The sequence below is a fragment of the Leuresthes tenuis genome, unplaced genomic scaffold, assembly GCF_036924035.1.
Source record: "Leuresthes tenuis unplaced genomic scaffold, fLeuTen1.0.hap1 SCAF_12, whole genome shotgun sequence".
NCBI lineage: Eukaryota > Metazoa > Chordata > Actinopteri > Atheriniformes > Atherinopsidae > Leuresthes > Leuresthes tenuis.
Window position 1 is genome coordinate 20,031,412 of NW_027325366.1, and position 24,885 is coordinate 20,056,296.

At 38.4% G+C, this 24,885-nt stretch overlaps 1 protein-coding gene across 1 annotated transcript in view; it reads left to right on the forward strand.

Annotated features, from left to right (window-relative positions):
* Positions 1-336: 336 nt before the first annotated feature.
* Positions 337-24,885, forward strand: part of LOC140319374 (glypican-6-like) — a 77,661-nt gene continuing 53,112 nt past the window's right edge. Inside the window, exons 1-2 of the mRNA XM_072396980.1 lie at positions 337-810; positions 20,381-20,539. Of these exons, the coding sequence (XP_072253081.1) occupies positions 660-810; positions 20,381-20,539 (310 nt within the window). The 5' untranslated portion in view covers positions 337-659. The remainder of the gene's footprint in view (positions 811-20,380; positions 20,540-24,885) is intronic.

Below are 24,885 nucleotides of genomic sequence, written 5' to 3' on the forward strand. Positions count from 1 at the left end.
CTCGGATATTCCCAGAAGAAATAAGATTTATTGTAGCAATTTGGGTGCCTGTGAAAGCAATATCCTATGTTCTGTAGGAATTCTCTGTGAGCAGATACATTTTCACAAAAGCCCCATCCAAACAGACACTTATATTTTAAAAGTCGATCTCGTAGCACCCTCTTTTTCAGACATGCACTTGTTATTTCCATTTTTCTCTGAGCTACTTTATTCTGTGCCAGCAGCCTGCGCTAAACAGGATGAGCCTGGATTCCACTCCACATTTTGTGTCCGGCTCTACCAAGCCGGTGCATCTGATCTGAACACAGAGCGCTCCCCTTCACAGAGCATTCCCACTTCAGCACATCGTCCAGGGGGCTTCGTGTGCTGAGCGAAGTTGAGTCAACACGCCGGGGAAGCGCACCGCCTGGATTCATGTGGCACCTCCACACTCGCAGTTCTCTTCTCTGCAGCGCCGGGGGACTTTCACCCATTCTCGGTTGCGATACAAAGCTATTTAGCTTTGGGATATGTGTTGGTAGATATTAATAGTTAAGTTCTAGCCCCTCCACGACCCGTCATTAAGTAGCCTACCTGCGGATCTGCTGCAGGGGAGTTTTGCATGCCAGTAGGCTACTGCAGAGAACCTTGAACAATAAGGATCTTTACAGAAGTGAACAATGCTCAGACTAGAGACCATCATTTGCACTTTTTCTGTGCTGTCAGTTGCGGCAAGAGCAGATCTTAAAGCACGGAACTGCAGCGAGGTGAGGGAGGCTTGCATCGAGAAAGGCTTCAGCTTCTCACATGTTCCTCACCAGGAGATCCCAGGTAAGGTTGGACTGAGTCACAACATTTATAACACACAGGATGCATTTATAGTAAGGAATATACAAGCGCTTTAAAAAAAAAAGAAAGAAAAAATACACGTCTGGGTTTTTGTTGTTTATTTGTGTGGAAAAGTTAAAAAAAAATCCCAAGCACTCTTATTGCAATTTATTTCAGACGCTAAATCATCCATATTACTGTGGCCAGTTATAAAGCGAGTTGAATGCTGCAGCCTGCCACTGCAGGTGAATGTCACCAGTGGTCTGTACAGTACCCCAACCACCTGTCACTCACGAAGTTGCTGCTGTTTGTCGACCGAGGTATACACCCCACACAAGGGAGCTCCTCCACAGCCAAACCAGTCTTAACTGAACTGAATGGTGATCGATAACTGCATCCCTCAGCTTGCACCAATAAGATGTCAGGCCTGCTGTTATCTTGAATCGACTCATCTAACTCCACTGAACACTGGTAGTTTAAGTGTGATGCCTTGCTGCTTTTATATCCATACTGTGATAACTATATCTAACCAGATATCATATCCTGCTCGAAAAGAATGCGAAAAGATCTCTCCCCACGCATCCAGTAGAGGTCTCTGTGTGCGTTAACCAAGCAGGGATAATTGGGGGTCAATTCTGTAGTCAACTCCTGTCCTGTGAAAATGAGGTGAGAAGATAAAGTGCAGCCGGTGAGTCTCTCATTTAACACGGTTTCAGCTCATCTACTGAGCAGTTATCTCACCTTGTAGGTTATAATAAGGAAGGGCCATTTGCACCCTGACAAGCATGCAAACTACAGATTTAATGATGTTCACTTCAGCCTTTAATTGGATGTCCAGACTTGAAACTTAATTGCTTTTTAATTTCAAGGTGTTTTTGTTTTTTTTAATACACAATGGGCTGAGGTAAATATGGAACGTTTAACATTCAGATTAAGCAGTTCAAGTGATGATAAAAAGCCTCAAAGTTGAATTGTTTTACTGCAACAACATGAATAAATACATATAAATAGTTTTTCTTGCATCTGAAAAGGTGGGTTGTTTTTTTTTTATGTCATCCCAGCTGAGTTGTCACCATTTTTATGCTTCGGGGCCAATGATTCTTTCTATAAAGCAGGAAATCTGGCATGTGTACAAGGCTGCATATTTGATAACAGGCACACCTGTTCAGAGTTGGGCTGAATAACTATCTGATTAAATCCTTCAGATCCATGTCTCTGACATCACAGGTAATCTTCCAAATGAGTGGAAAAAGTCCATCTCTCTCATCTCTCAGTGATATCATCCTGAATAAGTGCCTTTTGATCTGGTCTTTGAATGAGTCATAACCTGAGATATCTTCAGGAAAGACAACAAGACAACTCAGCAAATTTCATCCAGCAACGGGGATGCCCTCCAGGCTTATACCTCATTGCCTCTCACTCAGTATACGAGTACAAGCTAAGCTAAATGAGAACAAGGGGTGGAATAAAAGTTATTCTCACAGCTTGACTCAAAGATATGTTCTCTATATCTGCTGAAAATCATTTCAAATTTCAGAAGACAAAGAGCAGAACAAGCTCATTATATCCTTTTTAATGTTCAACTTAAACGAAGAAGTTATTTTTGGATTATATTTTTCACTGAATGTATTGAAGGCACAGCAGTTGCTGGTGTTTATCTAATCATTTTTTTAATTAGATAAGACTGTTTCTCACTGAGTTTTTAATTTCGACACTGTAATGGATATATTTGAAGTGGAATTACTATGTAGTTTAGGGGTGAAATGGCATGTTAATGGATTTTCTGAACATTTACAATAAAAAGAAAAAAACAGACTACAAACACAGGTTTAGAATTTTTGATTAACTTATTTTACATAAGTAGTTGTTTGGTAGCAGTCCATCAAATCTTTGTTCATTGTTGTACAAAACAATCACTGTTGATTTTAATTTTATGCCACAATTATATAAGCCAAAGAAATGTCTAACAATACACGTACATTTTAATAAGGAGAAGTGGTTGTTGTGGTGGATACTTAGAGGTTCATATATATATATATATATATATATAAGTGGTATTTGCACCTTAAATTGCAACCTCTCTTCTCTAAATCCATCACACCTTCATAGTTATTGGTCGGTCCCATTTTTGTTTGGCTTCCAAACCACGTTTTCCAACAACAATGCTGTGTTGGTTGGCTTTGCAGCCAAATCCCTAATGACCACAGCAGAAAGGCGCCGGTACACTGAGGTGACATAAGTGAAAAAACAGAAGTCAAACATCACACAGCTGGAAACGGGAATGGAAATACTAAAGGAAGTACAAAATATCAGCCCAATTAAATCAATCATGCAAAATGATTGCTGCTAACTTAGACAATTGCAATTAGTTGATTATGCAATAATTGTGGCAGACCGAGTAGGAGGCCGGTAATATGTTTAGGAGCTGTTTAGGAGGTGGCATAGAAGCATTCGTGTGGCAGGCAGGGATCAGCTTAAGTGACAACATTAAAATGGAGTTCATATTGCAGCACTTGTAGATTAGTTGGCCCTCAGGGGACTCAATGAAGACTGGCTCTGAGAGCTTCCTGTATAGCTTAGTGTTTCTGTCAGCCTTACAGCTGACATCACACTCTATTAACTCGCAGATGATGCGGAAGAAATGTCAACTCTCATATTACTGGTCCACCTCGACAAATATGGCTTTCGCTGTTTCTACATACTGTGCGTGCTTGTAAAATGATGATTCTTTGTGGTGCGAATCCTTGAAATGTCTTGTCATTATCTGACAGGCAGAGCTTTGAACATCAAATTATAGAGACAGGCAGAAATGTGTGGGATCTTCAGGCAATTAGAGACTTTGTACGAAACGAGATTAGTCAGAAAACATGTCTTTACATACATTAGGTTTATTTTGTAGCTTTTATACAGTATATCAACTGGTTGCCTTTCGAATGGGCAAATCTTTGGCCAGCAGAAGTAACTCATTCCAAATTTATTTGAGAAAAATGAATAACATGGAAATAGTGGGGTGTTATTGTGAGAGTACTGTGCTCAGCACTACTTAAAATGCACAAACTCAGCTACAAAATGTTTTTTCATGGAGCTGAACATGAAAAAGCTTAGTATTCTTGATCTTTGCTATGGCGCTTGCTTAGAGGAACCGGGTCAGGTGGAATGACAGCACTGGAGGCCGAGTTATTGACGGACATGTTGTTATGATCCAAATCCTAAAGGCTCAGCAGGTAGTTCCACAAGGCTGAGGCGATACCTTTGCCTGCTGACCAGGCTGTCAGCAGCTAGTTGGTGATGAACTTCTGCATTGCTCTAAGAGTCTTGCGCATTTGCACATCTAGAAATGTCAACCACCCATGCGACAGAATTTACTTTTACTTCACTTTTTAATTTGTCTCTTGACAATTATAGAATAGAGTTTCGCTATATTCTGCTTCTTAAATCCACTCCTTCATTGCTCTTGTTAAAGATCAGACATGCTCTCAGTCTTGCCCTTGCTGTCTCAGTTTCCACTCAGCGGATTACCCAACGTCTGAGACAAGATATGGAAAGTGACTCACACACCAGACCGCTGGATTCAATGGAACTTCTCTGCATGTCATATTCTACGCTATCATTTGACGTCCATCTCTGTTTACTGCCAGTCAGGAGATGGAAGTGGGACAGAAATAACGGTGCTGATATTTTATGTGATCTTCTGCATGCACAACGAGGCAAATGATCTCTGCCGAAGCGTGTGATGAGCGCAGGTCTTCTCCTGTCATGTAATGGGATGGAGAGGATTAAAATGGGCTAAATGGAGAAGACCTGCAGAGGAAATAGCCAAGTGATTTTTTTTTAGCCCCTCCAGCATGCTTCACTATTGCTGTGATGTATTGTGAAATTATTGTGACCTTCCTGTCAGTCACGCATGTGGAAATAGATCTGGGGGTCCTGAGAGGGATCGCAGCTTTCAGTGGGTTTATGGTGGGTTAATGTTTTCCTATTTCACTTAGCAATCATCAAATTGTTTGTGATGAATTTGCAGATGATAGGACCTTTGGGAGTGGCAGGAATTTTTTTGTGTGGTATGCGGCAGCACTAATATTTGAGCCTACATTCTGCTCCATAATGTAATGTGAATCTGTCTTAGCGTCGGGGGTACTATCAGGGGCGGGGGGGATCCAAGCAGTCATCAATTTTCTCGTGGCAGAGGGGATTTCTCAAGCACTGTCTCGATCCTTGTGTCATCAATCATGCTTATGAATGCCAAAATGGCCTCATGATGGGCTGTCTCTGCATGTGTTCCCTCTGAGAGCTGCAGGAAACGTTGTGTCCTGCAGGTGTTTTACTGCACTGGAAGCAGAACATCACACTCAAAGCATGTTTAAGCACCAGTGGTTCTGTTTGATTTATTATGTCCTATTAATTTAATTTTGTTTGTTGTTTATAAAGAGTATTTACATTAGGTATCATCACCTTATATTGACAGTATATGCCGACCACTTGAATGATCACATTCATAAAGCCAACGTGTCGTGACCGTTTCAAAACCGTTTTTTCCCATCCTGTCAACCTGAAATCTAGAGTTTAAAACACACAGCTTTCATATATTGATTAATTTTACTGTTTCTTTTGGACAGAGTAAAACTCTCGTCCTCAGGGTTACTCTTTTTCTACACCTGAAAGTACTCCCTGGGTAATGTTTCTAAAGCCTGATCCTTTTTGTGACCTACGTGTAGTTTGTGATAAGACACTGCTCCCTCCCTCATTTCTTTGTGGCCTTCAGCAGAGTTTAAGTTCAGCTCTCTTTTGCTGATAATGCTTATAGCTAAACTTTGAATGTCACTGACATGTGTTACAACCAGAGGAAATTTCAGCCAACTGTGTGTTGCTCTTTGGCATCGCATATTCTGTCGTTGAGCATATGCTCCAGATTTTCACCAAAATTTCCTTTGTTTTTATTACCTCACGGCATAAAAAAAGCTTGCTTTTTCAATAGCACGGACGTGTTTTTCTGAGAACAAATGAAAAACAGTGAAGCGTGGCCAAAGTTTTTGTTTTATTCATTTTATCGTCACACAGTCGTTGTCATAAAGATTGCTACACGATTAATGCTGCTGCCATGTCAAATTACAGGTAATGTTTGTCAGGTTCATTTTAGATGAATCATCTGCTAAAAATAAGGATTTGATTGAAGCGGTTCTTCTGATATTGGCGTTGCAACATGGTTTAACTGAGGGCTCCTGTTGTCAATAGAAAATTGAATACATGTTTTTTGCGCCATTACTTCCTGTCAGTAACTGCCCAATTAAATTCTAACTGGAGCCAATAAGAAAGGTCTTGTTCACTTCTTTAAGAAGCCGGCATAAACACATTTCCAGTTGTCACTAATCCTGTTTTTATTACCACAATCGCCCACTCATACTGTGTTCTTCATGCCTGATGTGATTAAAATAGAAGCTTTTCAGTTGCTTACATTTTACTATTGCTCTCAACCCAATTAAGCCAAATATATGTTTACAGTTATGAAATTTAAGAGGAATATAGTTAGGACGACTTAGCTTGTCAACGTTTTTTCATTGCCATCAGAGGAATCAGGGTGTTGCCCTGTATATGTGTGAGCTCATTGCATGATTAGTTATTGCTGAGACATTTTTGGCCTGTGTCTCACCCCTGATATGCGATTACCTTCAGTCTTCTTTCCGAGAAGCGTTTACTCAGTTTTGTGTAGTTTCCCTCTGTTCAACGCATCAACAAATCATCACTTTCCAAAAACAGCCCTTCGGTACATCTGTGCTCGTTTTTCATTGACAACAGGATCAGATTTTGGCTTTTGGCTATGACATGTAGTTGGTGCCCCCCCCCCTCCACATCTAGTCTGCTTGTCAAAACTTAGCCATCATAAAACAAAGCCCCCTCAAATGCCTCCTTGGATCTATCTTTAGCCACTCGTCTGCCACTTCTGTCTCGTTGACAATGTCTGACGAGGCTTGATGTGCAACTGGAGAGGATGTTTGCCTTTATACTGCTCCCGAGGAAGATTCTGGGTTGTGTTTTTTCAGCAAGCTGTTGTCGGGATCTATGTATTGTTCTGCTGAGTTGTGTCCTCTCCCTCGCAGCTGAGCAGCCTGCTGTCCAGAGGACATTTGCACTGTAATAAGATGTAATAGCCAGTGTTCATCTATACTAAACCATAAATGCTGAGAGAAAGGTAATGATCAGTGCAAGTCTCAGGGCTGTCCAGGCTTCTGAACTGCCACCAGCTGCTACCTGTAGTGCAATCGTTTGCCATGCTCCACTTAGCAAACTGATGCAGGCGAGAGTGGCCTGCCTGCTCACTTCTCCTTTTCAGGGGGGAGGGAGGGGTGGTCTTCTAGGCGTGCTTCCTAGATCAAATATCCGCACTGGACTTAACATGCATTCACTTGGCTTTTTATGACATACTTCTCATCAAAGCCAGACACAGAGCTACGTATGCTGATTATGTTGCACTTGTCATTCCAAAATGTGCTGCACATGGTGTTAGGGAAATCCATACATTAATCTTAACAGTAATGATACTGCTGCACCTTCCACAAGGGTATATGGCACATAAATATTTTATAGCTATTACCCTCAAGGTCAAACATACTGTACATTTTGGTTGTATATTAATCTTCTTGGCAATGATAAATTGAGTACTTTGCATGTTTTATGTGTACGGGATTCCATGTTGTAGTGTGTTTTTTTAGTCTTTTCAACATTAGTCAAATGATCAGAAGACATTCTTAATCTGCTCAAAATCTGCTCAAAAAATTCAATATTCACCCTTAAATTTCATTACTCTGTACTGGATTTTCATCTTTGATTCCAAAGGAATAGACATCAGGTACAGCCTCAAATAAATGCGAAAATAACCACATTATAGCCAGGGTTTGGGAACAATCTACAAGAAAGCTACATATATTGTCTAGATTTCTCAGCTGCATTTTCAAAGTCTCCTAAAAATGCTTCTTTAACACTGACACCGGGATGTATTTATATTTCCTCCTTCACTCTGAATTTTTGTATATCACATTTTAAAATATTTCACTATGAAACACCTTATCGTTGAGTCAACTCTTGGCTGGTTTCGTGCACACAGCCTTACACATGGCATGGAATATTGTGACATATTCAAGCAACAAAAAAAAAGACACATTTGCCAGGAGCACGAACATCTTTATTCCCGTCCTTTTTCCCTTCACACCGATTCTCCTGAGGATGAAGAATACCATCATACCATTGTGCTGTGCTGCTTTTAATGTAGAATGTTTTATGTCAGTAAAATTTCATTTCTTCTTCAACCTGTTCTCATTCACCCAAGGACATATAACCTTCTATTTATTCATCCTCACCACCCCCCCTCCTCCCCAGTTATTTAAATGAAGAGCATGCCTTTCACTGTGGCTTCTGACATGACCTAAAGTATGACAGAAATAAGTTCAATCAATCTTGATTGATGCAAGTTCCAGCTTGATCAGAAACTTAGTTATTCTGTGCTCAAAACCCTCGTGAGATGTTATTAAAAGTGACTGTGTGGAATACATAGATTTAAAAGTCAATGCTGATGGTTGTGGACTTTGACAACCCTGCCTCATGGCAATTTTGTGAAATTATTGTGTAATTCATATATTTTTATGTGTGTATGCGTGCTTCTGAACAAACAAACATAATGCACAAAAACAGCTTGAAATTAAGATTTAATTAACTTTAATTAGATTTTCTTGGTCCTTTGTCAACTTGAAACATTAACCCAGGACATTTGAGGGTTATTTTGTATTTCATATCATTGTAAGGTGACATTATGCTGTATTATGTGTTTTAATTACACAGTGGCACCACAGAGACAAACAACAAAAAGATTTCTCTTGTTCCCTGCCTACATATGAAGCTGGATTTTCATGAGATTTTCAAAATTACGATCACAAGATAATCCATCTTGCCAGACTTCAAGCTATCTATCCTTGGGCAAAACACAAATATTTCGACCAATCTCCATTCTGCACTGGTAGTTATGGATGGGTTTTAAAGGGAACTGACAGTCAACAGTGTTGGGTCTTTTTCACTGACTTTAATTGTGTTTTTTGACAGTACCTGCCTTTTTCCAAATGGAGGATGTCCAAGGTGCTTCTGTTTCTGTTAAACAAATCATCAATATTCTTTAATTTTTAGGAGGGTGGGGCTCTTTTTACTTTTGTTTTCAGTCACAAATATGACCGTTTCAGTGGGAGGACCTTAATTTGACGCCAGCAGCCCCTGCGTAGCATCCACCCTTCTTTTAACAACAGCCTGTAAACACCTTGGAACTGAGGAGAACAGTTGCTGGACCTTTGGGAGAGGAACATTGTCCCATCCTTGTCCAATATAGGCTTTAAGCTGCTCAACAGCTCCGGGTCTTTATTGCCAAATTTAGAGTTTCATAATGTGACAAATGTTTTCAATTAGTGAAAGGTCTGGACTGCAGACAGTCAATTTAAAAAGGCAATTTTACGTTAAGGGACATTATTCCTATTCCACATTTAGTTGATGCAATTTCTTTCTTCAGATTGCTGAACCTCTTCATGTCACCATCTGAGAGATTCTGCCGGTCTAAGTTTCTCTTTTTATAACCAGTCATGTCCCTTACCTGTTGCCAATTAGCTTAATTAGTGGCAATATGTTCATCCAGCTGTTTTTTCACTTACTTTTTCAGCTTTTTATTGACAGGTTGCTGCGATAGAATTCGAAGTGATAACAATTTCAACATTGATGTATTTTTTTCTGTGTTCTGCTGTGAAAAACCGAAGAGTTTATGAAATTCTCAAATCATCGCATCCTGTTTTTATTCACGTTTTTTTTTTACCTTTTTCCGGAATCTGAGTTGTAGTTGGAAAAAAAACCCCAAAACATTTCTTGATTCTCTGCTTTCTGAGCTGGTCGTATAGCTGTAGTGATTTATCTGTTTCATTTGTTACATTACAGTGAAAATACAGTGTGGGAATGAAGCAGACATCGCAAATACATATTCAAATTATTAGTATGTATGCATTGGATGTATGCCAGACCACAACTAACATTGACATTTAGCCAATGCTCCCATGGCTTAGACATAGTCTTTGTGTGCATTGTTTGAAATACATCTTCAGTTTCACCTTAAGTGTTGAAATCGTGATGTTGAGTAACCTTTAACTCTTACTTGCTTATTCAATTATAATAAGGTGGGGGAAACAAGCAAGCTATGTTTGTCTGTTATGGTTCAGATCTAATGACCCCCACATGGTGTTTAGTCCTCATGAAATCATCATGATGTTAGAAAATTTGATATTTCTTATTGATTTATTCATACACAATCCACCACTTGCAATGAAATAATTCATAAAATGTTCTTTTTTGATTCAAAACTCTTGAGACACCATAGGGTAGCATTCATTTGCTTGTAACAGCATTTTTTTCCCCATTTCTTTTCTTTTCTAAATTCATTTCTGTATTTTTTTTGTTTGTTTATGTTAATACTGTGGGTTTAAGTGTCCTCGTCTCTGATTTTCTATATAGAAATTCTATCAGGAAAAGATTTCACATGAAAGTGTTTCACCCCTCATGCTGATGCTTTAAAGAAGTTTAGCAGGAGGCAAAAATATTTTATGTACGGCTCTGATTTAGTGAAGTTAGGTCCAACTGGCCATCTTTCATGCAGTTAGCGTTCGACCTAATTCATTGTAATAACCTTGTAGGGTAACCTATTTTAAGATCCTTTTTATTTTCGTTAGCTTAAGATTGACAAACAAATATAAAGCTAAAATGCCTTGAGTCATAGAAACGGTTTGCCTATGTGATGAAGATAGTGATGTAATAAAATGTAAAAAGAAAACCATTATTTTAAATGGTTAGTTGTTTTATAACTTGCCCCCCCAGCGAATGCATCTATCCATCCATCTATCTATCTTGTGTACATATTTTGTAAACAGATACCTGTAAAGCACTGTATCTGTGATCAATAAGCCCGATGTCTTACCCCTTCCCAGGGTTGATATTGGGTTGGTGCTGATCACAACTGCACAAAAAAGGCCTTTCTATAGGTATGCCTAGGCAATCTTCAAAATTCTTTATGACTTTTAAAGCCTGAGGACACAACATAGGAGCTCCTACAGGCTCATGTGATTGTGTCAATGAAAAGTTAATGTCACTGGCTCTATTCTGAATTCACTGTATCAAGAATTTTTACATGCATGCCTTATAAGAGGGAATAGATAAAAGATGAAGTACAGCCTCTGGCTATATGATGATCCATCAGCAATCTCTGGGTATATACTGAAGAAACTATTTTTTGGGACTAAAAGTTACACTGAATTTCCAGGAAGGTGTGGATAACCAGGAGGTGTTTTGAAAGAGGCACCTTCATCTCTGTTTTCATTGTTTCTGGTACTGATTGCACTCCCAGTGGTCTCGTTATTGTAAGGTGCTTTGATTCAGTTGAACTGCAATAATCTCAGTTACCCAATGGCATGTCACATGTATTTCTACACAGCATGCAAAATCACATGATGCAAAAATTGTGTAGCAAACAGCTGAAGGCCTGACGGTGAGCCTTTGGTGCTTTAAAGAATTAAACAACATATTGAATGAGTTGGTCATGGTCAAATAAAATACAATGAACAAATGCTATCCTACAAAGCTTTACTGTAAGTGAAAGAGTCATTTTCCTTTAAACCTCAGTACAGAGGATAAATGTCATTACATCGCACACATTGGACCTTAAATCTAAAATCTGAATTTATGGGCAAGGGATAAGATTTCAGGTATCAGGAGCTTTCTGGTGTCTGTGTTCTAGTTCACTTTAGTCTAAGCAGCATTGAGCAGTCACCATGCATCTATTGGCTGACATCTGATAGCAATTTAGCTTCTTATGCACTATTTGAAATTCCTTTGCCCTAAAATAAAAGGTAAGTTCATGGTAATTTTAAGTGCTTGAATATCAGCTGGATTTCTTTTTGTGGTTCTTGAACTGAGAATTAAGTTTGTGGTGTGGAGGAAAATTGACACTGTCCCATTTTAAACATCTGGAGAGAATATCAGATGATAATCAGGATTTGATGCACTGATAACACTGGAGAAAGGTGCTTATATGCGAAAAAGAAAGGGCATTTTTCAGTTGTCAGATTTTACATATCGGGACATAACTAAAAAAGAAATCATCTGGTCACTTCAAGGCCATAAAATTAGGTAAATGTAACCGCAGCTGAATGACATCATGACGTATTATGTTGGGTCATTGTTTATTCAACAAAAGCCAAGACTTTTGGAATAATCTGCGTTGAACATACAAGTGAGGGAAAGAGTTTACTTTCTTCTTCACAAGACTTTATATGAAATTAGCTAAATGTTGGGACTTTTTTTGGTAAATTGATCCAACAGATGGATGAAACTGCACTGACACCAGTAATGTTGATCTCATTAGGACCAAGTGTGGCTGTGGCTGTGAATCCATAAAGGATTTGTCAGGGGGAACAGTGGGGCACAGCAGATGGCAGAGCACATGCTGTGAGTCTCTTTGGCCAGGTACACTGAGGAATACTTCTGAGAGGTGGCCTACCTTTGTTGGGTAATGCACACTTTGAAACAACCTGTCACTAGTTTGTGCAAAACACACTTGCCATGACGTGTCTAAAACAACACGAAGAAGAAACTCTTTTTGCAGCGCAAACATTTGTCAAATCAAATGTTTAGTGTGACCAAAATCATACTCGCATGTATGCATCTAAACATATTAGTTAGAAATTGTGCTTCTCAAACCCAGACTAAAGCCCAAACCGAGATTATACAGTTGGAGTTCAAAGTTTAGGTGCTCTGCACTTGCTTCAGAGTAAAAATGTTAATCTTTGACAAATCTTTTTGTAACAACAGTAAATTGTGACTATGTTAATACAGCCGAATTACCAATAAAGTTGCTGTCATTCACATATTTTTCTCTCTTTTGTAAGATGGCTAAACACGGCAGAAATTTAAATAAAAAAGAATCAGCCCGTTGAGGCGATGTGTCAACTCGCTGTTGCTGAAAGCATTCCCAGACTGTCGCTCTGCTCTCATAAAGATTTTATAACCGCAGTGTCATCTGACAAAATCCCCATTAAAGCAACTTAAATACATCCTTGCTTTGAATTTGGCTATACTTACATGTATGACAATCTCTCACATGAAAAGTTAAAAGCGGTGAAATGTTTTGAACTTTTTATCATGTAGTCTCCAGCGTCATGTCAGACATGCTTGAGTCAATAACTCTATTCTGCTTCTGTGCATGTAAAGAGTTAAAAGGATTGTCCGGTTAAATTGCCCCTTCAAATTCTAACCGTAGGTCGACTTAACTATGTTGTTGTGGAAATTAAACAACATTTATGTTTAAGGCATGTGCAATTTATTGTGTCACAAAATCATAAAAGTGGAAGTGGTTCCGTTCGACATCAGAGATGCTAAACTTTACACACTTCGATTCTTTGGGTCACAATTTGGTTCGAAGTGGATTCTCGATTCAAAGGGATTTTCAAATCAAGTGATTTTAAAGCACACAGCTAGAGGGTTAAAGGTTTACATTTTTCAAGTAATTAAAAAAAAAGTGTGCAAAGAGAGGGGAAGGGGAAGAAAGGGGAAAATGAAAGCAGAATATTGTTTGGGGGCTTTCAAGTCTCAGAAAACAGGAAATTCACATGTTTTTGTGCACTCTCATGCCATATGTCCATTGTCTTATGCAAGATTTTGCTGCTTTTTATACCAGATCATTGATTTTTTTTAAAAGCAGCGACTACTGACATAACCAGAAACTTTTAGGAAATCCTTCCCAAGCACAGCCTTAATAGAGTGAGGTCTTTCATGCTGCAGGAACACTTTGCTCTGCCTCTGTGCCTGTGAGGTGCTTTCACACTGCTGTCCTTGTGGAGCTTTATATCCAGAATCACTGCACAGATGTCTTTGGAATTATTTGGATATACGGGTTGGTTCAGACGCTGATTCAAAATCTGGATTTTATTAATCTATAGCAGCAGTCTTTAAAGGCTTGAATAGTTATTGTGGGTTGACACATTGTCTTGGTGGGCGGCTTTTCAGTGACAATTTCTGACTTGTCTTACAAAGGAAATAGAAAAAAATATATATGTGAAAAATATATGTGAAAGGAAATTAGGCTTCATCAATATAAAGTAGACAAGCAACCACATTTTCAGGGCAAGAAAGCAGCTTTGCCAAACAAAGAAAACATTCTTGCTTAGCCTCAAACAAAAGAATATCGTGAAGTCATACATAATAAAACTGAGTTAATGACGAAATCCAGCTGTTAAATGGCATTTAAGCATTATTAAATGTGAGCCCAACGCAGCAGTGAGAAGGTAAAATTCAAATATCTTTGTAGAGTTTCATTAGCGCTGATTATATGCTAGCTGATTTGACTGACACTCCTTTGATCAATTTGATCACAAACATAGCAGTGACATGATGTAATTGAAGCTTTTCATGACAAGTTGGGTAGGTTTTAATAAATGTCTGAGTGCATGAATAAACCCTCTCATTAAAACTAAGCAATGCATTTTTCACAGACTTTGGTGCATTGTGTTGGTGAACTGATTTAACATTAGTATGTACTGAATCTGCTGCTGTTTTGTTATTAATATGTTAATGTGAGTAGGATCTGCTTCTCTGCGTGCATGTTAAGCATAGTCTGGTCCCATGGCTCAATGCAAAGTGAAGTATTGCATCCTCCTGTTAGCCCTGGACAAATAGATGATGAAGGTTAGCGCACTGAGGTTAGACAGTAACCAGACCTTTTGTTTCACCCTTACTGTTCTCTTAATACTGAATGACTTGCCAGAGGCCAGCTTTCAGATGAAGCTATTAGTGGAAAATAATCCCCCCTCAGCTGCTGAGGTATGGCTTGCTCAGGATCACAGACAGCTTTATTCTGAAGTCTTACTTGCTACTATTCCAGGCAAAAGTAAACAAAAAGTGCATCTGCATAAGATGTGGCTTGGTGAGGATCCGATGAGTTAAAAAACAAGGGAGACTGTCCTGTAGCTGCGCCAACACATTTGCCGGAGGAAGATTTTTGTTTTGACAACTGCTTCCCAAAAACCCCTTGTAACTCCCAGGAGTCGCAGTAACATTGTTGTGTTTTTCTCTTTGAAATAAAGAACATGAGGTGATAGAAGAGCTGATAACAGCTTAAAGTTATGAGAACTTCCTCGTAGGAAGCATGATGATGTCTTACACAGTCATACTACTACATGCTACTTCATATGTTGTAAGTTTGTGTGTGTGTTAAAGGAGATCAAATGTTACTTTTTAAAAAAGTTTACAGTCCAAAGCCAATGCTGTATCAGTTAAACTAATAATTGTGTTTAAGTAGAATTATTACATGATATAAAAGAAAGTACGGTATAAGTGAAAGTTTATACATGATGAAATCTATTCGAACACCAACAGCGGGACTGTTTTAGTGGAAAATGTTTAGATACAAACATAGGGACTAGGTATTGGACTTGGCTCCAGCTTTGCAGCGACCCTGAATCGGACAAAGCAGGTATAGCTCCTGATACTGTATTATTTTATTTTGCTATTTAAAGCATGTTTCTGGCAACCTGCGACATGTTTCGAAAACTTGGGATAAGGAAATTGTTTCCTCAGTGCTGGTACAAAAGAACGGAATGTGAAATGTTTCCTTATTTTTAAGTTCATATAACATTTCAGCTGCTCAACTGTTTGGCAGGTCTGAACTGCTGGCAGGTTAGTTTAGCGGCAGTATGAAGCCCCGTTGATGTAATATGTGCCGAAAGTAGTTTGGCATGGTCTTACTAAAATAAGCAAAGATCCTCCCAAAAATAAACAACTTAAACCTGTTCGCATTGCACCACAGAAAGGTTTTCTACTTCACCTCAGTCCAGTTAAATTAGGTCAGACCCAGAGAGGACGACTGCGTTTCTGTGTCATTTATTTATTTTTTTGTTATTTATTCATTTTCATTGTATTTTTTCAAGTGTAAGATCAGTGACAAGATTGGTGCCTCCAAATAACTATATAACTAAATAAAGGAGTTCAGCACTTCGGCTGTTAATGTTTTTCTTGAAGCTTTAGTGGGATGAATTAATCAATGGCCAAAGTCTTTTCGTGTTACATTTAATATTTTGTCAAAATAACCTTTAAATATGATATAGGACAATATAATAATATAAGAAAAGTAAAATAAATGGTTAAGCTGTATAGTGTTTTCATGATGTAAAAGAGCTGTCTGGGCCACTCTGTCCTGTCTGTTGCTAATGTGTGGTCTGTGCTCCAGTAGACAGTATATTTTTGAGACTACAGTGCTGTTTTAACCTTGGCTAGGAAGGTCATGGCACTTTCTGAGTGGTGAAGTCCCTTGAAAGCTCCTTCCCATATGTTGATGTATGACAGGCTTATTTTTAAGTGATGTTTTTCTCTATTGAGACTGCAAGAGCACACTGTAGTGTTGCTGTCTCAAGAAGGATTTTTTCCCCCTCCTTTTGAAATATCTGACGAAAGGCTCCACTCAAATGTTGGTACTTGCTGGTGGTGTTCTTTTGGACTTTTTTGTGTTGGCAGCGACTTCAGAAACCGAAATATATGCTCTCAAGTGATTTTTTTTTTTAGTCAGATGAGAAATAGGGACAGATCATTATTCTATCATCTGTCTTTGAGGTCTTTGTTGATCATCCAGGCAGTGGAGTGCTTGGCTCATGCGATGAGGCAGTGTGCTGCATAAAAATCACAGCCTTCGGGAACGCTTTAGACTTTATCCTGTACCACTGCTTCAGGAAAGTAACTTCCAGAAACCAGCAGCAATTGTTGGAAGTGATTTTCAGTAAACCTTCAAGCTGAAAAAGCTCATCCTTATGAATAGTAGTCCACACCAGGACTCCTCTTTCACCTCGCTGACTTGAAAGTCCTTTGTATGCATTACAGGTCCATCCAGAGTCACTCTCATTTCATCTGTCTGCAGGTATTTCTTGGCCCATCTCGACGCTTCAACTCATGAGTCGTATTCAGCTGTGGTTTATTTATTTATTTTCCATTGCCTATGTCTCTGCGCACTTGACGCCTTTTACTTGTGGACACTCCAGACAGGTTGCAGTTCTGACACATGCATGTAGTTCTTCCATCTTTAGAATTTATGTCTTTTGGCCTATTTTCTCTGAGGCGAAGGAGCTGCGTAGCAATAACACATGTCTGAACAGAACATGTAGAAGAATTTGATAGTTACGTGTTAGCTGGAAATGATAAAATCCTATTTGCATAATCATTTGGGTAAAGATGTTTTTTTACTATCCATCATTATTTGGAATGCTGTGTCCCAATACTTACATTGAAGTGCTGTTGTATTCAGTAAACTTGTATAATGTATTGTGAAAACTAAGAATTCTGTTTAGATTGCTTTACACAGTTTTCATAAAGAATCTAAACAAAAATCCACGTTTCCAGTAATCAAAGCACTTTTTCTTGTCTTGCCCGAGTGTGCAACACACTAGGAGCGGCACACAAATATCCCATAAACATCGCATTACTCGCTAAACAGCATTTAAATGAAACCATTTGTGTTGTTCATCTTTTAACCTACTCTTACAATAAATCATGTAACAGCAAGTAGTCTTCTGTGTAATGGCGTCAGTTCTAGCACCATGATGATGTCTGTGAGATGAAGCTGAAATCTCCAAAAAGTGATCTTTCAGTTGATCTTATTGTGTCGCTGTCACCAGGCTACATGTGCCTCAACATCTTTGATCCGTAAGCACCAGGCAGCACATGCCGTTTGTACGAGCCAAAACTTCAGCAGACTGTAGTTATGAAAGGAATTCTGTGACAGACTGAGTCTGCCTGAACCATGCCTGCTTTAAAATATCTGGCTGGAAAATTAAATGATACGGGTCATAAACTTTTCATTAACCTGAGGCTTTCCTTAGCGTCATCAATTATGTAATGTAAGAGAATCTTTTAATAGAATGTATCATCTGTTTCTCCATTGATTCGTATTTGGTAATGCCCAGTCCCCTCATTGTCTTGCAAACACTATTTTTACTGTCTGTTTCTGTCTGAAAAATTCTTATTATCTATTGAGAGGAAAGTAAAGTGAAAACAGACACTTTAAATGCTGTGATATCTGTGAGAGAGCCAGGTTACAATTAATTGTGGGTAATGCTCTCTGCCTTTAACCCCCTTTGTTTTGTATAATCTTGTGTTGAACAAATTAAAATGTGTCTGTAACAAGCCAGAGTTTCCTAAGAATCATTTTTGTCTTATTTCATGACAAAATCTTTTTGTGTCGGTTTTGACGTTACAGTTTTTGAGAAATTATGTGGAGTAACCAAAACAAAATATCCACTTGTTCAAAGATAAGCAGTGACTTTTGGTGTGTTCTGCTATGTAGCTAACAGCAGAAAAATAACGTATGGTATTCCCAGGCCAAGGGTTTGCATAATGATAATAATAATGATGATAATAATGATTTGGTTACCTTGTAACCTTATAAACTTACCCATATATATATATATAAACAGAGTGGTTTTGAGGCCCCTTCAACATTTCCACATTTTAAGTGTCAGGCAGTTTAAAATAGATTTCAATTATTTTCATTTTTCTCCCTCAATCTAAAAACAAATCTCCATCATGGCAAAATTTAAGATTTATAAAATGCAAAGACTGAAATTGATCATTTATAGGTTTCAGAAGTATAAAAGTGGGGACATGGCCATGTTTACCACTGTGTGGCATCCCCTCTTCTTTCAGCAATAGTCTGTAAATGTCTGAACCGAGGAGACCACTTGCTGGACGTTTGGGAGAGGGATGTTGTCCCATTCTTGTCTGATATGGGATTCCAGCTGCCATCTCTACCCATGCTTCAGAGAGATTGACTCTCTGAGGTGCTAACATTTGACTTAAACATGTTACCAGCCTATGTAACTTAATTTAGTTCCTTTGAGTACCATTTACCTTTCCAGCCTTTTGTTGAGATCATCACACATTTTTTCAAGACTTGGTGCTGCCTTTAAAATCAAGATGAGTTCAGATCAGTCATATTTTATAAGGAAAAATAGTAGAATATCTGAATGGATGGCATCTATCAGAGATTACAGATATTCCCTTTAGGAATGGATGGGTTTCTGGTTCTTATGTTCTCATACAAATATGTATGTGGAAACAAGGCCTCAGCGTCCAGATTCTCACTGGTTCACTCAAGGACTTTCACATTCTTTTTGTGAAGTTTTTGTGGGTTTTTTTAAAAAATTCTTTTTGGCAGTATGTTTAGTTTGTTGTCAGGATCTTTTTTTGCGTCCAACTTTCTCTCTGTCCTGATCCATCTTCTGAGCCGTGTGACAGAAAAATGTCCCCAAAGAGTGATGCCTCCATCACCATGTTTTCACAGTAGGGATGGTGTTGCTCAGGTGGTGCACAGTCTGGTTTTCACAGTGCACACTCTTGGAAACCGAGGCCATATAGTTCAGTCTTCATTTAATCAGATAATGGATTCTGCCTCTCATCTGAGAGGCTTTCAGGTGCCTTTGGCAAATTGCTTTAGCAAAGAAGACAATTGTGTGCTAATTAGTAATGCTTGTGTCTGAGCGCTGTACCATAAAAGCTTGATAATTGGAGTGCTACACCAATACTTTTCCTTCTGTAAGTTTGTCCCATCTCCATAAATAAGCTCTGGATTTCATTCATAGTGGCGACTGTCTTGCTGGTTACCTGGTCGACCATCCATCTTTCATCACTGACTACTCAGATTTGCTTTGCAGCCAGATCTAGGAGGTGTGTTGATGAATGAAGGAGCCTATTGTTCTTTTGTGCAGTTTAGGTGCTGCAAAATGTTTTTAGTGCCCTTGTCGAGATTGGTGCCCTGACACAGTCCTGTCAGAGGTCTATGAAATATTCTCTCAACTTCACGACATGAACTTTCACTGTGGAAAACTGTAGAATAAAAAAAGGAGGTTTTGAGTGAGATATAAGTAAGTGTGATCTTCAGACCAAAAGATTAAAATAAAAAGACTGCGGGACTTTGTTTAGATAGTGTTCCTTCAATAGACAAATGATGCAGATAAGCTCATAACAAAGGGTCAGAATACTGATACATATTAGTAAATTAAATATGTTCGTCTTTTAATTTAATTCAACACATTTTTTCATAGTTATTTTAGAATATTGAATTTATACTGATACATTTTTCATTTTAAGGTTGCTTTAGATAAAGTAAAACCATACATGACTATGATTATATTGTAAGCTCTTGAAAAGAACAATATGTTTGAGAGAAGTTTCTAGAAGTACGACTTTAACCACTGTGATTTACAAATAATGATCTGTATGCTTCACCTATATTGAATGGATTGGCTATACATGTCTTACTATACTACAATCATTACAACATCTATGTCACTTACTATGAAATAATTGTACCACATCTTAAATGTTATTTTGACATTCCACACATAAACTCAGCCGCACCAAATTCTGATGTTATGTCTGATTTGAGGAATATGTTAATGTTGCATTTAGTAAGTCTGTCAGCTTTTGTGACCCAGTGTTTTTATGTTTGGATTTTTCTACTTGGCAGGAGAACATCTGCGTGTATGTCCTCAGGGAAACACTTGCTGCACCCAGGAAATGGAGGACAAATTTGGTCAACAGAGTAAACAGGACTTTGAGAATCTGCTTGATGAAACAAGTCTTGCATTGAGGAGCACCTTTGTCTCCAGGCATAAAAGATTTGATGGTAAGAATTTATTTCTTAATGCTTCATGCTTATTTTTTTTCTTTGCTTTCTTTTTTAAAATACTTTTTACGGTCAGTCACCATAAGGCAATACGCTGCTAAAAGGAAAATGCAAGAACTGCGACTTCATGTCTTGATTTAAAAGGCTGGAGTGAAGGTTTTTTTTTTTGCTGTCCTCCCTCAAGAGGAGACAAGATGTGAAAATCTCATTAATATGCCTTGGTGCAGAGAAGCCTCTTGTTGGATTAGACAAACATAGCTTCTTGCACAGGGGATTGACAGGTTGAGCAGCAACACTGAGCAAAACTCTACATTATTAGGGCTGTTTAGGGTCTTGTGCTATGAGTGATCTTGTCTTAACCCCATTGTGACTGTCTTGACCACCATACACTTAATGAGTTTTCTATGAGGGGAGATGGTCTAATCACAGAACCTAAAGTCACTGTAGCTCTCCAGCTGTCCCTCTTGGTATCCCTCTCTATGGAGTTGGCTTTTTCAAGCTACAGTATAATGAGATATGATAATCCCTCTTGCACCCATTAGAGTGTATGGGAAGCAGCAACTTATCACTGTGGACAATGGTGAGGGGTGGTGGAGGTGAAACTTATCAGCCCTAGCAACTTGTAGTTGTTGTAACTTCTTATTATTTGCAGCGTAATACCTTTTGTGACACTCTTTCAAAAACCTTACTGATTTGTATCTCATCTCCTAGGGAAAGTGTTTAACAAAATTTGATTACAATTGTCTGCATATGTTTTTCATTTCATTGCTTTAAACCAAAAAGAAAAAAAAAACTGACCTTGTCATTGTTGACTTTAACACAACGAGTATGCAAGCTGATAAAAGCAGCTTTAGGGGTTATTAACAACAGCTACCTGCTCCTACTAGTAAGGTTTTCTGGATTGCCTGTGATAATTGATTTCTGACAAGACATAGGATAAACTCAAGATAGGCAGATGTGTCAAAGTTATGGGAAACATCTATACACACAAGAAATTATTCAGTGATATGGTTATATTTTTCAAGTGAGAAAAAAACCCATAAATGTTTAAATTTAAAATGTTGTAGGTGCAGACTGAAAAATGAACGAGGTTAATTTGCTATGAGACGTGTGAAAATGCGCATCCATCTTACTTTGGGCTCGTTTTGCAGTACATAATTTAAACACGATTTGTAATACCTTAACCTCTTTTCAGATGATAATATCTCACGTCACATATAAATGTAGTAAACTTAGAGGTACCTAACCATGTGGCTTAGTCTATGCAGATTTATTCTTATATGAATTCATGGTGCATTAACTATTGATGAATTATTTGATCTATGAAACTTATCCAATTTGCCTACATAATGCATGCTTTCATGTACTTTTACATCATATAGCAGGTTCGTCTCTTTTTTTCATTTCGATATGTTGGTCCAAATTAATGTTCATTTTTGCGCCATCTCTGTGCATTGCTCTACTCTTCAGTTCCCAAAGAAAAAAAAAAAAGAAGCAATTTGCAGAAAACAAAAAAAGACGATTTTTGTTGTCTTTTCTCCCCTCTTTTTGTCTTTTGTGATCAAAGTTCCAGGGAACATCAAACTTTGGCAAGCTTTGAACTAATCGGTAATTCGTCAAATCAAGGGCTAGTGTAATAAGGAGCTACTCGCTGCATTGCTTAGGGTTACACTTCTGTGATGGCAGTATTAATGCAGAAAAGTGAACTGAGATATGACCGCAACATTTGCCGCTTACACTGCAAAGATTTTCTGTGCATAGGTATTAACCTCCAAATACATGGGAAAGCAGAGCCTCCTCAGTAAAAGCCCAGAGGTTTCCCATAAGATTTAGCCAATTATATTATACACTGAAGTTGCTTTGCCTTATGTGCCAGCACTGTTATTATATGTCCCCCAAAATACAACACAGTAATCATTAAGAGCTTGTTACCTAATCTGTGAGTTTCCATTAAATATACTTATATTGAATATGATACACACGGGACCCCCAAAACATGAAAACCACTGACTGACAAAGTAAACGATATCGATCATCTTGTTAATTTGCAATGTTATCCTTGGAAGTGGCGACGCTGCAACAGTAGCAGCAACCTCCCACAGCAGGGTAACCCTCACTACCGCACAACAAAACAAATCTCCCACGTATTTCGATCTTATCATACCAAAGGATCCCCCCAGAGGTCCCATGTCCCATGAGTGGTAGGAGGGGTTCTTAGAGAATATTTACGTATTAATGTATAATATACATTTTTTTTGTTTAAAAAATAAGATTGTTAGCACAAAGATATTCTTAATTTTCAAACGTTGGATGTGAAAGCATAGACCTAAATATATCCACTGTCAACGGCTGAAAATGGTTTAGTGCAGTGCTATTTAATATTCGATAGTCACTGTCTTCTCTTTCTATCCTCATTCTTTTCAGATCAACATATTAAATACAACAGATGCTATTGGATTACAGACTGCAGCTCTCAGATGATTTCATATTGCCAAGAAACTCAATGTCACAATGCCTTGGTGATGTCTGCCTGTTGTTTTCTTCCTGGAATGTACACTTCTCAAACCCACATGTGATTCCTGGAACTATGCATAAATAAATTAGTGTTATTTTGATCATCCCCTGTCAAGGTAGTAAATATGGAGGCCTCCAGTAAGGAGGGAAATGGGGTTTGTCCAGCAGCACATAGATGCATGACTCCAGGCATCCTTTTTTTCTCTTGGGCTTTGCTGCCACTCTCCATAATTTCAGTGAAAGAAAATGCCATCTGCAGGTTTTATAGCCAATCTCCCCACATTGTCAGATATCTGATGTGTTGTTTGCTAGATTAAAATTTCTTCCTTTTATTTATGTTAATGATTTAGAATGTGTCCATGACATTTTATGGTTCTATTTTTTTGAGAAGATGTCTTTTCCATTATAAAGCAGTGTTACCAAAATAATTATACTGATCCATTGCACATAAAGATCTAAACAATACTAAGCTGACTTCGATGCCCTTTACCATCTATTTAGCACCTGGCGCTGGAGTCCCACCTACACACAGTCTATATACTGCGTGTGTATATTTTTCTCTCCTTAAGCAGACTTTGATACAGTCGCTTACAGTGGTTGGTCAGCCCACGCATATTCCTGACACCACAATCTCTGTGCCAAAGTGAGAGAGCATGGTTTTGGCTTTGCCAAGGCCATCCACACAGAAATATCCACAACATCTTGTATGTGTTTAAATGCTCCATTTGTCCACTCGTTCATCCAGGACTAGAGTCTACTTCGACGTAATGAAGCTAAATTACTGTGCATCCGATATATTCATGATTGCCTTTGACATTTAAACAAATGGCAGAAATTTGACATCGTGTTTGAGGCCACTAACGCTACAATTTGTACACATATGGTGACAAACAGATCTCTCCATAACGCTGAAGTGGACATTTAGAAAACAAATTCGTGCCCATGTGACGTTATTTTCAGCATTACCAGTGTTGCATCCACTTATACAGGCTGGATTGAAATATAAGCTGTATGTATTGTACTATATAGAACCCTATTTTCTATCTTCTCTGCCCATCCATCCACATTTTACAGCGTCTTTATCTTGTTTATGGTTGCAAGGGGCTTGTACCTATCTGAGTTGCCGGTGGCCAAGAGGCAGGCTACACCCTTACCAATTCGCAAATTCCTCACAGACAGACAATATACAGACAGACTGTCATGCCCACTGTTACTGTCCTACCTGCAGATACTTTAGAATAAACTAAAATGCATGAACATTTGCACTTGTTGGATCACAGCGAATTAGTTGATAGACACCAGGTCCTAAAGAGTATGGGATGGGGGAAAAAAAAGCATCACAAAAAGGAGATTTCTGAGTTTCTCCCCAAAAAACCCCCAAAAAACCCCCAAAAAAACCCCCAGAATTATTTTTTTTATAAGATTTTGGCTCTGCTGGCCATAAACACTGTGATGCTGGGTTTCCAGGCAGAATATCAATGCAGTCCATTGTCCACAATTCTATTTAATTAAGTTATTGTTATATCTGGCAGCCACTGTTACCAACAGTAACGATGTTGTTGGAAGGTTGTTAAAGGTTGTTCAATTTTACACTTTTCACCATTGTTGTGCTGAAAGGGATTGCTCAGCAAAATCTTTCTTTAGTGGAGAAATCCACCTGGGCCATCCAGTCAGAGACCTGGATAGTGCATTGAATTTAAATTAAAAGTTCCACAGTATTGCGACACACTATAAGGCTTCTACATGTCTAAAAAGTCAGATATAAAGACACAGTATATATTTCTTGACTCACTAGTAAATTGTTGTTTTTCTAGGCCACTATCTGGGATTGT